The sequence below is a fragment of the Nyctereutes procyonoides genome, unplaced genomic scaffold, assembly GCF_905146905.1.
Source record: "Nyctereutes procyonoides isolate TBG_1078 unplaced genomic scaffold, NYPRO_anot_genome, whole genome shotgun sequence".
NCBI lineage: Eukaryota > Metazoa > Chordata > Mammalia > Carnivora > Canidae > Nyctereutes > Nyctereutes procyonoides.
This window is the reverse complement of record NW_026575047.1, coordinates 42,854,104-42,871,617: the sequence shown is the minus strand read 5'-3', so window position 1 is coordinate 42,871,617 and position 17,514 is coordinate 42,854,104. Positions and strand designations below refer to the sequence as shown.

The 17,514-nt window shown below is 38.8% G+C and overlaps 1 protein-coding gene across 3 annotated transcripts in view; it reads left to right on the top strand.

Annotated features, from left to right (window-relative positions):
- The window catches only part of AKAP13 (A-kinase anchoring protein 13), a 324,337-nt gene that overhangs the window by 218,754 nt on the left and 88,069 nt on the right, over positions 1 to 17,514 (top strand). For all 3 annotated transcript variants that reach the window (XM_055326518.1, XM_055326519.1, XM_055326520.1), the window contains 2 exons: positions 11,208 to 11,283; positions 16,190 to 16,326. In XM_055326518.1, the coding sequence (XP_055182493.1) occupies positions 11,208 to 11,283; positions 16,190 to 16,326 (213 nt within the window). The remainder of the gene's footprint in view (positions 1 to 11,207; positions 11,284 to 16,189; positions 16,327 to 17,514) is intronic.

Sequence of the window (17,514 nt, the reverse complement as noted above, 5' to 3'; positions counted from 1 at the left end):
GCCAAGCCTAATCTCAGAGCTGCTTAAAAAACGTGTTGCTAGTACAGAGAACCAGCTTATCATCTGTTTATGGAAAAATCTGTCTTAGAGGTCACCTTTTAGAAAAGAGACTGACGGGTGGGCAAAAAGGTGTGTTACTATGTTTGTACTAAGGGCTTGGCCTTGTATCTGGCCTGTAGGAAGCACTCTGAAAATGTTTCAAATATAGCCACATAGTGTGGTCTTTAAATTGTCTCTGTGTAAGAAAGAAACGGTTGTTGAAGAATAGATGGAGAGTTAGGGCAGATTTATCTGTGACATCAGATTCTGAAACACAGAAGGATGGGGGAGATGTTTTGTAATCCAGTTTATATCTCTTAAGCTGTTTACTTATATAGTAAGAACAGTATGTTCACACAAGAAGACAATATGCTTGGTGGTGCTGTCAGTGTATGCAGGATGTGGTGGAAAATGCTGATACATGTTTTGACATTTTTTCCACACTCGGTGCACATGGAGTCTGCCCTCTGGTTAATGGCATTGACCATGATTGGTAGCATCTGGCCCAGAATTCCAGCTCTGCCTCTGACTATGTGGGCCACTTGACCACTTTTGTCGAAACAAGCTTGCTTATCTCTAATTGCCACACTCTTTTTTTTTTTTTTTTGTGGGAATACATACATAACACAAAATTTACCACATTTAGGTATACAGTTCAAGTGGCATTTTAGTATATTCACATTGTTGTGCAACTGTCACTGCCATCCATCTCCAGAACTTTTTCATCTTTGCAAACTGAGACACTCTACCCATTAAACAATAATACTACTTTCTCTCTTCCTCCTCCTAGTCCCTGGAAACCACTGTTCTATTTTTTGTGTCTGAGTTTGACTCCTCCAGTTGGCTCACATACATGGAATCATAGAATATTTGTACTCTGCTGACTGGCTTATTTCACTTAGCGTCATGTCTGCAGGGTCATCCATGTCATGGCATGTGTCAGAGTTCCCTTCCTTTTAAAGGCTGAATTGTATTCCATTCTATGTACATACCACATTTTATTTATCCATTCATCTCTTGATGGACATTTGAGGTGTTTCCCCCCTTTTGTATGTGAGCAGTGCTACTGTTGAAGTTGGTACAAATATCGGTGTGTGTTTCCCAGCTTTTGGTTCTTCTTAGCATGTACCGAGAAGTGGGATTGCTGGATTATATGGCACTTCTCCATGTCGGTTTTGGAAGAACCAGCATACAGTTCCACAGTGACTGCTGCATTTGACATTCCTACCAGTGGAGCATGAGGTTCCAATTTCTCTGTGCCCTCGCCAACACATGTCATTTCCTCGGTGGTTTTTTGGAGGTGGGGAGTCGATTGTAGCCACCCTAATAGGCATGATGCAGCATCTCACTGTGATTATGACTTACGTACATTTCCCTAATACTCACTTTTGTGCTGGTTATGTCTGTAAGAGGCTAGAAGTAGAAGCTTTCCAGGCTGCTTCATGTTTCACTATTTGAAAGATATCTGAATACCTCGGACTCAGCATAGTCCAATTGAGTGCATCATTATATTCTTCTCCATTGGGTTTCCTGTTTATTAAATGGTGAATTTTGACTTCTTTTTCTTATTTCTGTGGATTCCGCCCTTTGTGCTAGCTTACTGATTTGCTGCTGCTTCTGTCTCCAGAGGATGCCATTCTGGTCCAGCCACATGCTGCTGCTAGCCTAGTCCAGTTTCAGGCTCCTCCTCTGGACTCTGTGTCATGATGTCCCATGCTTCCTTCCTCCCAACTACCCCATTTTATTGATACACTTCTTCTAGAGTTATGTTCCTGCCATAATATGTCTCTCACTCCCTTGCTTATGTAATTGGGGGAAGTATCCACCCTTGTTTGGGAGTAAAGCCTAGATTCACTGTAGCCGTACCCCTTGTTCTTCCTGGGCACCTTTGGGTTTTTTTTGTGCTCCTCATGAAACATCTAAGGAAAAGGTCTCTAATCTGGGTTCTCAGGATATGCTCCAGAACCACTGACTAGAAACACACATGCATGTTTCTGGTAAGAAACATGGCTTCCCTCAGATTCTTGGAAGGAGTCTGCACCACTAAAGTTTATGAACTCCAACTCTGAAGTGTCCAAACTGATGGCTCATCCTTTGTTTCACATGGCTGGAATTCCTTGTCTCTTCTCCCCTCTCTCTGGAGCATACTGCCCCAATGAAAGGCCCACCACATATACCACCACCTTTGCTAATAAGCTTTTCTCAACTATCTGAACCAGAAATTATCTTTAAGTTCTAGGAGCTTCCTTATCTCTCTGGGTTTCTGGTATTTGTATACCTATTGTATTTCAGTGACTAATCAGTGTTTCTTGACCTGTGGTCCACAGTTAGAGTCATTTCATAGGGTTATATACCTCTGTCATCTTTGGGTATGGAGGCAAATGTAACCCATGGTGTTTCCAGTTAAAAAAGGTGCCTAACACATTTGAATTGTGAGACCTACCATATAAACTGTAGTCAGTACCCCATCTTATTCTACTCTTTGTTGCTGCACCTTAATACTGCTTCTTGCCTAAGGTAGGTGCCCCCAGAACACCTACCAGCAAGCTGTATGAATGGATCTGTGTGCCACTGACTGCAAGAGAGCTTTAGGAGGCCTTATGCTAGATTTCCCCATCCTTCCGTGGTGGAAAATGTCTTGATGTACTCAAAACGTTATCATTTTTCAATATAGATTATACTTTTTTTAATTAAAAAAATATTACTTAATTATTGATGAAAGACACAGAGAAAGAGGCAGAGACACAGGCAGAAGGAGAAGCAGGCTCCCAGCAGGGAGCCTGATACGGGGCTTGATCCCAGGACCCCGGGATCACGACCTGAGCCAAAGGCAGACACTCAACCACTGAGCCACCCAGGTGCCCCTATAGATTTTACTTTTAAATGTTTGTAAACTAGTCTTAATTCAAAAGAGGGAACTGGCTAAAACTGCCTCGAGCCCAGATGTGCTGAAGTGTCTCTAGTGTCTGCAGCAGCCATGAGCCTCCTCAGCACATCACTGTTAGTTACCTGTCGGCCACTGAAATGGCCGTCTAGACAAAGGAATCTGAAACAGAACATTTCTCTCAGTTATGGCATTCTGATATTCAGAAATTCGTGCCCACGGTTCCATATATTAGTTTCATTTTGATAATTTATTTTCTAAATATTTTGGTCTAAAATAAACAGTGATTCTATTTTCCAGCTAATCCTCTCCAGAGATCCGAAATGCACTTTGCCAGATTTTTTTAGTTTAGTATTGTTATTAAAACTTGTTTAAGCAGTTGTTGAATTCCAAGACAAAAAAGTAAGGGGAGGCCCTTGTGGGGATGGGGAAAGAAGCTAGATTGATTGGAAGCGAAGTCAAAGCCCTACTGCTTCAGCATACTGTGCTGATTTGTTCGAGGATTACTTCGCCTCCACTGACCGCTGCTTTGTTTATGAACCTGGTAAAGGAAGGCAGAGTGATCATTCTAAAGGCTCTCCTAACTTTTCATTCTCTGTAAAATTACTGAGGATAAGGAAATCAAATATTATTAATTAAGCATCCACGATGAACCCCATGCTTACTACTTCGTCAGGAGACCCATGGAATAAAGATGTGCTTCTGTTCTCAAGAAGCTCAGTCTTTGGAGTAGACACAGTTACCAATACGATATAGTTCACATGCAAGGATACTATCCCTAAATCTAGCCTCACAATGTGTATGGCCTCCTCTCTAAAATGGCATCACGCCTCCTCCTGGGGCAGGAGAGAGGTCCAGTCTAGCTGCTAGTATTAACCCAAACTGTAAAGTACTGTGAATCTAGAGATATCAAGAGATGTTTTACAGTTTTAATTCTGATCTTACCTGTCCTGTTAAAAAGCCTGCTCTTTTTAAAGTCATGAGAAAATGCACAGTTGCCCTGTCCAGTAACTTCTAAATTTTTTAAAAATCTATTTGATTTCTCTGCGGTGGTTGGCATTGTGGACTGACCTTCTCATTTCAGCCCTCTGCTTCCTTAACTTCTGTGAAACTAAGCTCTCTGAATTCTTCTGCTTCTACAAGGGTGTGGCAGTCTCTGACTTTCCCACTCGATATATTGTGCAATGCCTTGCATGGAACGGAAGAAGAGAGTCGTTAACTCTGGCCCCGTGTCTCTGTTTGTGTCATTTGTGACCTGGCCAGAAATGCATGCAGCATTTAAAGCACGGTTACTCCTTATGGGTGTTCCACTCTTTCTCCTTTCTATTAATTATGGCACATATTGTCCCAGGCAGCAGACATTTTAATGCCTTCTGTGTGCAAGGCACTTTCACATCTGTCTCACATAAACTGTGAATCCTTTCAGGACACTTTACTACTTCTGCTTTTAAGGCTTCATATAATGATTTGATATACAGAAGTTATTTAATACTTTTTTAAAGAAGGCGACAAACCTGAGGGTGATGAGCATTACAGATTAATATTGTCTTCCTAGAAAGTAACCAACAGGTTATAAAACATATTTTCCTTTTAAAAAAATAATATACTCTCATGAGATACCACTTCACACCTCCTAGCATGGCTACAGACAAGAACAATAACTAGTCTTGGCACAGATGGGAAAAGATAAAACACTCATATATTACTGATGGAGATGTCAAATGGTGCAGCCACTTTGGAAAAGTCTGGCAATTCCTCAGAATGTTCAACATGAAGGTATCACATGACTCAGCAGTTTCACTCCTAGATATAAACCCAGGAAAAATGAAAACACACCCAAATAAAAACTGGTATATGGATTTTCATAGCCGCATTATTCCAAGCCGCTCAAAAGTGAAAACAGCCCAAATGTCCATCAATTGAAGAGTAAAGTGTGGATATCCCTACACAGTGAAAGATTATTTGGTAGTAAATGGAATGAAATACTAATGCATGCTCTGACCTGGGAAAACCTTGAAATCACTTTGCTGAGTGAAAGAAGCCAGTCACCAAAGACCACATAATGTATATGAAGTGTCTGGAGTAGCCAAATCCACAGAGACAGAGAATGGATTCATGAGTGCCCAGAAGTGGAAAATGGAAGTCAGGGTAGGGTGTGGATTCTAGGGGATACAGTATCTTCTTGGCATGATGAAATGTTCTCAACTTAGACATTGGTAATGGTTACATGGCTCTGCATATATCCTAAACCATTGAATCATACATTTAGGTGGGTGAGTTTAGAATGTATGGGTTACTCTTTACTAAAGATGTTAAAATGCCAAATTACACACACACACACGCACACGCGCGCGCGCACACACACACACACTCACTCAGTACACTGTGGTATCCTGGTTTTCATCCCGGAACAGAAAAGAACTTTGGTGGAAAGAGAAATGAAATCCAAATCAAGTCTAGAATTTAGTGAGTAGTAATGTACTGATGTCAATTTCTTGCTATTGACACATGTACCAGGGTTATGTAAGATAATTCACATTGGAGTCACTGGTGAGGGAGGGCTCTATCAGAACTCTATGTGGTCTTTGTAACTTCCCTGTCAACCTAAAGATACTACAAAATAGAAGATTTGCAAAAATAAATTTTAAAAACCAAGAAGTAATTTGTAAAGAAAAGTTTGGGAAAACAGAAAAGTTAAAATATTCTGTTATGTTCAGTCAAGCATAATCATTCAGTGAAAAACTAAATCAGATTAAGGTTTTTCACTACATAGATGAAATCCTTTCAAGAGACTTTTGCCTGCCACTGTGTTGAAATGTTTTAATACTATTCAATATACTTATTCTCAAAATCGCGATAGGTCTGAGATTTTACCCAACTTGTGGGCTCCCAAGTTAGCCTGACAGTTTCATGGATGCTAGGCTGAAGTCACAGGGCTCCTGGATCCAGAGACAGATGAATTGATTACTCATTGCATGAAAAGCACCAAGAGTATCACTTCCTTGTTGATTCCTTCTGTTCCCAAGTTCCCCAAGGCCAGCACAGAGGAGCCCAGGTGGGTGCCGTGTCACTACTGAGAAACCCCACCCTTAGGAAACCTCAGTTTTTATAATGGGAAGTGAGCCTGCCTGATCTTTGCCCTTGACTGGGACATTATCTTTATTATGTGGACAGTAAACAAACCTACCCTTTGCTTCAGAAAGAAACAATCTATCTCCCAAGGCTGTTTGATACACAGACGCTTTTTGAAAAGATAGTTTAGAACAGGACAGTCAGTGCCTTTGCTCACAAGACATGGAGAGATAGAAGACACCCTGAAGAATATTCTTCCAGCATTAACGTGTTCTCACCACTATTACTCAGAAATTAATGTATTCAGTTAGAGATTTGATTTAGGGACACCTGGGTAGCTCATTCGGTTAAACTTCCAAGGCTTTGGCTTAAGTCACAATTTCAGGTTTGAGTGCTACGTCAGGCTCCAGGCTCAGTGGGAAGGCTGCTTGAGATTCTCCCTCTCCCTTTGCCCCTCCTCCCGCTCATGTTTGCTCCTCTCAAATCTTTTTAAAAAAAGAGACTTAATTTCATTCTTTCAATATTAATATATTCACAGTATTATTTATATGTTATATATTTTGCAGATTGTTTTAACTTTTTATACCATGCAAATGCCTAAAATGACATGAAAACTATAGTCAGTCAGTCCCTTCTATATTGAAAGCCAAGAATGTTCAATTTACTCATTGGCCATGGAATTGAAAAGGCAATGAAAAATATTCTATGATAAAGAATTTTTGCAAAGTTTCTTACAATGTTAATGAAACTAAAGAATTATAATGTTAGGGTGCTAGGGAGTTATAACTAAAAATACATATTACACGTAGGGGATTTTTTTCCAGTCTATCGGAATATAATTTATATACAGTAAAATAAAAAACCAGTTTAAGTTCACAACTTGATGAGTTTGACAAACGTTTAAACTGCGTAATAACTTCTGCAGTCATGGTAGGAATATTGCCATCATCCCCAAAGTTCCCTCCTGTCTCCTTGCAATCATTCTGTTCCTCTAGTCTAATCATTAATATGTCTCCTCACACTACTTTTTGCCTTTTCTAGAATACTGTGTAAATGGAACTGTACACTAGGTAATGTTTTTTGTTTGGCTTTTTTTCTTTTATCTTAACATCATGATCTTGAGGCTTATCCATGTGTATGTATCAGTAGTTCATTCCTTCTTACTGTGAGTCTGTTGCATTTTATGAATGTACCACTCTTTGTTTATCCATTTACCTATTGACAGCAAATCGGATTGTTTCTAGTTCGGGGCTCTTCTGAGTTAAGCCCTGTGAAAATTTCAGTAAAATTCTTTGTTGAAGATATGGTTTTCTTAGGTAAATACCCATCAGTGAGATTGTTGTGTTGTATGTAAGTGTCTGTTTGACATTATAAGAAATTGCTCACCTGTTTACTAAAGTGGCTGTATATTCTTCAGCAGTGTCTCCGTGTTCAGTTGCTCCACATCTTTGTCAACACTTGGTATTTTCAGTCTTTAATTTTAACCATTCTAATAGATGTGGACCATTACCTCTTTGTGGTTCCAGTTTGCTCTTTTCTGATGACTAATGATGTTGGGTGCCTGTTCTTTGATAGTCATATATATTCTTTGATGAAATATTTCTCAAGGCTTTTTGCCCATTTTAAAAGTGTTGTCTTATGACATTGTAAGAGGTTTTTTGTTATATTTTAATACTTATATATTTTAATGTAGATTCCTAAGTGTATTTTAATATAATTTATATTGCCAGTCCTTTAACAGATAAATACTCTGTAAATAATTTCTCCCAGTCTGTGGTTTGCCTTTTCATTTTCCTAATAGTGCCTTTGAAGAGAAAAAGACTTTAATTTTGACATAGTTTTATCAGAATTTTTACGTGTGCAGAGAAATCTTTGCCTGACCCAAGAATAAAAAATATTCCCCTATGTTTTCGTCTAGAAGTTTTGTAGTTTTAACTTTAATATTTAGGTATATTTTTAGTTGATTTTTATAATCGATATAAGATTTGAGGGAGACTTGTTTTTTGTTTGCCTGTGGACATCCAGGTGTTGCAGGATTATTTGTTCAAAAGACTGTTCTTTTCCTTGTGAGAATACCGCTTGGCATCTTTTTTTTTTCTTTTTTCTTTTCTTTTTTCTTTTCTCTTTCTTTCTTTCTTTCTTTCTTTCTTTCTTTCTTTCTTTCTTTCTTCTTTCTTTCTTTCTATTTATTTTATTGGAGAGAGAGAAACAGAGGTAGTGTGAGAGAGCATGAGCAGAGAGGAGAAGGAGAATCAGGCTTCCTGCTGAGCAGGGAATCCCATGTGGGGCTTGATCCCAGGACCCAGAGATCATGATCTGAGCCAAAGGCTTAACTGACTGAACCACCCAGGTGCCCCTGCCTTTTTAAAGATTTGTTTATCTTATTGGAAAAAGACAGAGAGAGAGAAAGACAGTGATAGTGAGAGAGAGCATGAGTGGAGAGGAGAGGGAGAAGCAGTGGAATACCACTAGGCTTTTTTGTAAGATATCAGCAGGCCATATCTGTGAAGGTCTGTGGATTCTCTCTTGTTCCACTGATCTGTATGTCTGTCTTTATACCAGTACCACACTGGTTTGTTGATTGTACGTTTTATAGTAAATCTTAGAATCAAGTAGTGATTGGGGAGAATTCACAACTTAACAGGACTGAATTTTCTTATGTATAAACATAATGTTTCTGTGTATTTAAGCGTGCTTTAATTTTCCTCATCATGTTTTTTAGTTTCTAGAGTACAAGTCTTGTCATGCTTTCTCAATTATTTTAAATTAATGCTTTTGTAAATGGCATTACTTTTATTTTTAATTTTTAAAAATAATTCACTGCTAATACACAGAACTAGTGTTGTTTTTTTATGTATATGTATCTTGCAACTTTGCTAAACTGACTTATTCTAGCAGTATTTTTGTAGATTCCTTAAGATTTTCTACATAGGCAATCATGCTCATGTCTATGAATAAAGTTTTACTGCTTCCTTTCCAAACCTATGCAGTTTTCTTTTTCTGCTTTACTATATTGGCTAGAAACTCATACAGTGTTGAATAAAAGTGTGGAGAATGGACATTCTTGCCTTGTTCTTGATCTCAGAGCAAGAGCATTTAGTCTCTAGCCATTAAATGTGATGTTAACTTGTAGGTGTTTTTGTTTTAAATAGATACCCTTTATTCAGGCTGAGGAATTTCCTTTCTGTTTCCAATGTTCTAGGAGTTTTATCATGAATAGATATTGACTTTTGCCAGACAGTTTCCTATATTCCTTGATAATTATTAATTTGTGGAGTTTTTGGTCTGTTAATAAATTGATTTTGTTCAACATTCCTGGGATGAACTTGGTCATGACAACTTGATCTTTTTTCTGTGTTGCTGGCTGGATTCCATATCTTAGTTTTAGCTTAGGATTTCACGTCTCAGTTCCTGAGGGTTATTGATTTATAGTTTTCTTACAATTGTCTAGTTTTGGTGTCAAGGTGATGCTGGACTCCTAAAAAATGAGCTGTATGTTGTTCCATCCTCTTCTATTTTGTGCAAGAATTTGTGTAGAATTGGTATTATTTCTTCTTTAAATGATTGGTGGCGTTCACCACTAAAGCCTTTTGGGCCTGGAGATTTCCTTATAGGAAAGTTTTTAATTAAATTCAGTGTCTTTGATAGAATAAGGGTATTCATATTTTCTTTATCTTCTTGAGCAAATTTTGGTAGTTTGTGTTTTCCATGAAATGTTTCCATTTATTCCAACTTGTTGAATCTGTTACAGTAATGTTCACAGTATCCCTTTGTTATCCTTCCATTGTCTGTAGGATCTGTCTTAATTCCTGATACTGGTAATTTTTAACTTTCGTTCTTGGTCAGTCTAGCTAGAATTTTACTGATACCATTCAATGATCTATCTCTTCAGAGAACCAGCTTTTGGGTTCATTGATTTTATTTTTCTGTTTTCTATTTCATTGATATCTGTTCTGTGTTTTCTTTATCCTATTTGCTTTGAGATCGTCTGTCCTCGTTTCTAGTTTCTTAAGGTAGAAGCTTAGATTATTGGTTTGAGACCTTTCTTTTTTTATATAGGCATTTAATGTTATAAATTTTGCTCTAAACATTGTTGTAGCCTTGTCTCACAAATTTTTACATGTGATGTTTGAATTTTTGAGTTTGGGGTATTTTTCTGATATTTAACTTAACTACAATGATTCCTGAAGGTTTCTTCTTTGATTCATGGATTTTTTAATAAGTTTTTGCGTGTTGTTTTGTTTTTTAAATCTTTGTGGTTTTTCCAGGTAACTTCTTATTTTGGTTTCTCATTTTTATATTGTTGTGGTCAGAGTGTGTATGTAATAAGATTTTAATCCTCAAATATGAGACTTCTTTTATGCCACAGAATATGGTGTGTCTTGGTGAATGGTCCGTGTGTACTCAAAAAGAATGTTTATTCTGCTATTGTTGGGTGAATTGCTCCGTATGTATTGGTTGGATCAAAGTTGTTGGTAATATTTTTCAGGTTTTCTGTGTCCTTACTCATTCTCTATTTTATCAATTACGGGGAGAGGACTGTTGAAATCTCATGGTAAATTGAAAAATTATATTATTTTAAATTTAATGAAAGCAGATAGTTATGATGTTAATAAGCTTACTGAGAGCTGTAAAGGCTGAATTTGTTCTTAATTATTTTAAGGGAGTGTTCTCTTCGTAATGTGCTTCAGATCCCCATAGACTTGTTTTCCATTTGCCAGTCCTGTCATTTACTACCTCAGCAACCCTGCTGAGTATAGTTATTCTTTGGATAAAGGTAATACAGAACAGACTTACTATAGCTATTGTGGGCATTAAATTCATAATTAATTCCATGGAATTCTTAACCTGATCCCCAGCGGATAGTAACTCTGGGATAAATAGAAATTATTTTTGTATTTTTTTTAATTTCAGAGATAAAATAGTATTTTATCTTTGATGCATGTCATTTTTTTTTTTATTTCACCTTTGGCTTGCACCAGGTCTTCCTCTTTATTTTTTTCTGTTGCTTTTATTGGAGCCTTAATTGAATGTAGTGTGCCTTGATTATATAGTGAAAAGGATTTTTTTGTTGTCATAATTTTACTTGCTTTACAATAACGTATTAAAGAAAAAGGTAGGAATGTTGCTAATAGATGCAGTTGCAGCAGCTATAAAATCATCACACATTACTTCACTGTCTGAAAGTCAATCTCTTCTTTTTTTCCTTCAGATAAACCGAGAAAGCTGGTGTACGATAAAGCCATGCCCTGATGCAACGTCTCTTTTGGCTCCTGCACAAAGCCCAGGTAAGCAGGGATCTTCCAGCTTCCAGTTGTTTGAAGAACTGCATTTAAAGTGTCTATTTTTGCACTGTAGCCCCCTTCTAATTACAGACTGTTTTTCGGAGATGTGTCCTTCCTTCCCGGGCCATGCAGTAAGTCAGAAGAGGAGTATATGTGATTTGGGCTTGTAGGCATTTTGTCTCAACTGAGAATGAGTAGAGTCATATAATTACCTAAATTTCATCTTAGTAGTGAGTCATCACCTGTGGCTTTCTGACTTACCACTTCTGTGAAGGCATTTATGCTGTGCACATGCATATGATCATGGTTTCTCCAGTCCGGTAAAACTCTAAATATTTATTAATAAGAAGTAAACCTGTGGCCCTCAATTTTGGCTGCACATTGAAATTATCTGGGGAGCGTTAGAAATCTGCTGCCTGGGTCCTGCTCCCAGAGACTGATTTCACTGGGTCTGAGGTGTGAGCTGGGCCTCAGAATCTTTGAAAGCTCTTTTGGCGATTCCACTGCACAGTCATGATTGAGAACCAGAAACTTTGGAAGTATCATCAGCAATTGAGCCTTTCCTGAAGCATCCATGAGGTATTAGTAGCAACAGGGGAGGGTCAGCTGCTTAGACATGGCTTCTTAATGACACAGCATATGATTTATGGGTAATAAAGATGCCTAACTTTTTACCCAGGTTTAGCCACTAATTTTCAGTGATATAAAGAAAGTTCCCTAATGTCTGTGCACTCCATTGTCTTGCATCACTAACTCTCCTCACTAGGGGGTGTTGCCTGAATGACATGGTGCATACCACTCAGGCTCTGTGCCTGGTGGTAATGTGTACCCTGGGCCCTTGAGTTGACTTGACTGAGCAATACCTCTGTTTACCTTCACAAGTTTTACTGACCTGGTTTAAAATGACTGAGTGACTGATCTTTATAGAAACAGTTTAGCTGTGGATGTCCTGCCTTTATATTAAACTTAAAGACAACTGTCCAAATCCTTTATCTCCAGGAGGTTTCCTGCTGATTTTCGGCTCTCAGACTTTACTCCCCAGGAAGTGTTGGAGACAAATACGAGTGTTGGAGAAAATTCTTCTCTAGTTTTCTCTCTCATAGAGAATATTATGCTGTAGTTGTGTTTAGGGCTCAGCACGTAAGAAGATTGAGTCTCCTCACAGATGTAGCTGACCCTTTCACCCCACCCTGCCCCCTAGAATCTTCTACTTAAAAGTATACTACTTACCATATCTTGGTTCCTGGAGCTGTTTGGGGCATTTTCTGAAAGTATAATTACTCCCAATCACCCAAGCAGTGAAACTGTAAAGGTTAAATGTGGGAAGTTTCTTCTCATGCTCAAGTTTAATTTACTCGTTTAAAGAAATGAATTTTGAATCCCTGAGCATTTTCCTGAGGACATCCTCTTCAATTTTGTTGACACCTCCTTTCCATGCTCCAAACCCCAAGCAGAACTGCTTTGGTCTTTTTAGAGTGAGTTGTTGTTTGTTTGTTTGTTTTTAAACTCTCTGTGTAGCAACATCTAAGATCTGGATTATGCTTTGGAGCTTCAGATCTGAGTTTTTTTTTTTTATCATAGGTCAGTTTTTTGGTGAATTCTGAGTCCTTTGGATCTTGGAGATTTCATTTGCGTTATATAAACATGGCTCAAGAGAGAATAGTGTAAAACCAAGTAAGATAATGTGTTTTAAAATCACTATGGATAGTCTTCCATTCTGGATAAATACAAACTTTTCTAACTACAAATAAATAAAAATACAGTATGATTAGCATGGCTTAGCAAACCCCATTGGGCACTGCTGGTCACCTTTCCTACCTTTACCTGCTATAATTCATTTGCAAATGTGTAATTTTAGACCCAAATAACTAGAGAGCATCTTTAAAATGACATGTTTTGCTAGCTTTTAAAGAAGCTAATGTCTCAGGACACAAAAGTTTATAGGCAGATTTATACAGGAGTCATAAAGCAGGGCTGGCCCACGTCAAGGTAATGTCCTTACCCAGATAGTTGTTAAATCACAGTATCGGTTAATAATGAAGTCGTAACTTCATTAGGTGTGTTTATCACACACCTGCTGTGTGCGAAGGGCAGAGTTCTGTTACTGTTTTATAAATTCTTTCTGTCACTCCCAACTATTTTAGGGAAATACTAATCATCCCATTTCACTGGTGTGGAAATGAAGACTTTTAAGGGTTAAATGACTTCTTGCCTGGGATCTTTCTACTAAAAGTAGGCAGATCTATATTTAAGCCAGACAGTTCTGACTCCAAACCCTGTGAGTGCTCATTGTTCTTGCTTACACCTTCCTGTGTTGCTGCCCTTGGTTCATTAGGAAGAGGGCCTGTAAGAAGGCATGCCACAGGGGGAGATGAGCTTTAGGGAGGATGAGTCTTATAGGGCCCCTCCGTTTTTGGGGTTTCACAGTGGCTCATAGTCATTCCCCCTCTTGTTCCCAATTTTCATACTGTTCTACACACACACACACACACACACACACACACACACACTCAACACTTAGGATTATATCACACAGCAGAGTCTTAGCCCAGTTTGACTTGTGATCCCTTGTAGTGCTGGCTCGAATTTATTTTCTGGGTGAGCTGTTCCTACCATGGCTGTGTCTGGATCTTCCCTGTGAATTTTCCATTAGAATGTCTTGAGTTGGTTTGTTTTCCAGTCTGGAATTTGGACGTGGTTTGTTGGACTGCCAGCTGGACAGCCAGCGGCTCAGCATAGTTGCTGTGACAGCCCTTTCTTTTCTTGGCCAGCACCCTGTTTTCCCCTCAACCATGAAACAGAGTTTTTAATTTTTTCCAAGTGGGGAAAGGGGGAGAAGTAGAAAGGTCACACCCACAAACTCCACCTAGATTAGTACGTACTCTGCGAAATTGGGGTGGGGGAGGCAGGGGGTAGTCCAGAATACCCATGATTTCCAGGCTTTTAAAGGCAGGGCTATTCCCATTGAACAGAACACTCAAATAGTTTAACCAAGATTGAAATGGACTAAGGTCATTTGTTTTCTCTTTAATTGAAACATTTTCAGATTAATCTCTGGTCCCTGCCTTGCTGCTGGTGGCATCTTTTGTGTAGTTCTGTCTTGAAATTGTCTCTTAATATGTCCTTTTCTACAAGGTTGTAAACTACGCCACACACATACACAAACACTAAATATCTCATTTTATGTGGCTAATCTCCCAGTACCTAGTCAAATACCTATCTGACAGAAGACGTGATTTTATGGACAGGCAACTCATGCATGACCTATATACCAATGCAATGCTTCTTTGACTCTTCCTCTAAGATTCCCAGCTAATACAGGGCAAATACTTTATTAATGATCAATAATTAGCTAGTTCAGAAAGGAAAAACTACTTCTCATTATCTCTCATCCCACACATGCACAGTTATTGTCCAAACATAGACCCTGAGAGTTAAGAGACATTGTGGGTTATCTAATCTCCACTTCCCTTCTCTGTATACATCTTTTCTGAAACCTCTTGACAAAGTCATTCAGCCTTTTTCCACCCCTTCTGGTGAAGTGACAGTGGTTACTTTATAAAACTGCCAACCCATTGCCAGAAGCCTAGTTAGAGCAAAGCTCTGTGGCTTCCACTCAGTGGCCTTTTTGTTCTGCCCCTGGAACGGCACAAGCTCCTGTGCAAACCACTTGGATTTCAGGTGTTTCCACTGTTGTGACCTCATCACCATGCATACATTTCTGTTTGTCAGTGTTTTAATTTAATGTTACCTAGGGACAAACATAATCCTGTGGGTGCGGTCTAGCTGTCACGTAATGGCAAGACTGTCCCCATTTTGGACTTGGGTATGCTGTCTATTAATAGTGTCTAAAACCACCAATGTTTTTTGTTTTGATATTACCCTGTATTGTCAGCTCCTCTTGAATCTGCTTTCAACCAAAACTTGTGGGTAGAGTTCTCATGAACTGCTAGGTGACCATATCCCTTGTGTCCGTTGTGTCCCTTGTCACTTAGTATCCCCTGCAGAGTTGATATATGTCTGTTTGAATTCCATATAAAAATGCTAACTGGAATGGAAATGCTTCACCCTCCGGACTTCACAAATGAGATTGATATCTACCTACTAAACGACTTTCTTTGGGCTCTTGGTTTTACCACATACAGATATTTTTAATTCTTTTGTTACCAGGTCATATGTCCCTTTTGTTTACAGAATTAATAGGAGAGAATGGGTTAAATACCTTGCTAATTTCAGTGTACTAAGTGTTAGAATTCCTTGATATATGGCCTAACATTTCTGTCCAGGCTTCCTCTGTTTGATTTACCAGAGTCCCTGTGCTAGTTACTGAACTGAAGATAGATTCTAGATGATATATTTTTCTTTAGTCCATTATTCCCCCAATGTCAAATCTCTTTAAGGTAGAAGTTAAACAACTGTATTTCTGTTATTACTCGCTAGAACCCATTAAGTGTAATACACTGATATTTTTATTAGATTTTCCTCCCCCTCCTTTTTTAATCCAATATTTGGCTAGGTAACAAGTTTCCAGAAAGAACGTAGGGTTTCCCTATCTCATAGTTTCCTAACAAAGGACTTCTGATTTTAGTAGCAAAATGTGTGTGTGTGTGTGTGTATTTTCCAACTCTCAAGAGGAAAAGATTACCACTTAAATACCTAAATGTAGATGGAATAATGGCTCTAAATTACTATTTTATCTTTTTGTACATGGCAAATTCGTGGCTGTTCTATAGTAACAGTCACCCTGGAATTGGAATACCAGAGTTGAGTTACTAATCTGACTGTATCCTTTATAGCTTCTTAATACTGGAAGGGGGGAGGGGAGGTTAGTTGGTTGACTTAAAAGGCTAATTGCTGGAATGAAAAAAAAAGTAAATTTTTTTTGCGTATTGGTCATTTTCTTTTTCAGAATGTGAGAACTTCCTAGATGTTGGACTAAGCAGAGAGTGTGCCTCAAAACAAGGTGTCCTCAAGAGAGAATCTGGAAGTGACTCTGACCTCTTTCACTCACCCAGTGAAGAGGTAGACAGCATCATCTTTCCCAAGGTACTGTCCACCTCACTATATGACTCCTGCTAGCCATACTGAACATCTCTCCAGCTCTGTATGATCATAGAGAAGAGTATGTCCTCCTTTTTGGAGAAGGGAACTCCAGGTTACTGAGGCTTAGAAAAAGACATGGGCCACTTTATCTTCTGTAGAGTCGTGGCTGGTTACATGCAGGTTTTGAATCCTAAAGAAATGGGAGTTCCTTTGGTGTGAATTAAATCAGATGAGGGTGAATACTTGTCAGTGAGCCGGAAGGGACCAGAGCTCAGACTGCAATACGTCATGTGTGTAAACTAACCTTAGAGTCATTTCTGATTAATGTGTTTAGGCCTGGAGCTCACTGCCGAGCTTGGTGATGTTACTCCTCCTCCTCTAGCCTGCTTAATTGGAACTTTCTAGATCTCTGCTGGGGAACCCAGACTGTCGTCTTCCCAATGAAAAGCCAAGTGCATGTGCATGAGTCACCTTGTGTTTTCATACAATTTGAGGCTTTCTAAGGGGGTGGGGGATAGGGGTGATTTGCTTTTCTTCTGCTTAACGTTTGTATCTAGTTGCAGCGAGTTCTGTTTTGTCTCCTGAGAAGAACAGTGGGCTTTTCCACAGCAGAATCAGCAAGTGGTAGTCTGTCATGTGCCACACGTGGTTGTCTTAATCTCGAGGGGGTGAAAGAGCAGCAACACAGCAGCTGTGAAGATGCCTTTATGAAAGCTTCATGATGACCCTGGAGAAGTGATAAGGACAGTTGGGCCTAGTGGGTGAGGAGGTTCTCCAAGACCCTGTGAGGATGCTATGTTTAAGTTATGGGAGAGGCTTTGATGTCCTGGGATTCTGGGCTAGAACATATTAAAAACCTCTGTTAATGTTCCCTCAAACACTTTGTTTTCATTTTTGTCCATTAGCTCCCATGTTCCCATTTGGCCTCCCCTTACTATTTCCCATCTTGTTCCTTTTCCTTGTGCTGTCTTTCAGATGTTCTTGGAAAAATTTATTGAACTTCAGGATTCCTGTCATTGTTACTCATAGCGAATTGATTCAGTGGGTTCTGTAAAGTAAAAAATCTGCACTGTGGGAAGTTATGTCCTTCTCTAAGGTTATCTAGGAAGAGGGAAACCATGATTTTTTTTTTTAATAATAGAATTTGGGTAATTTCCACTGTGATTTTGAGGTTTCCATTGTAAAGACTTC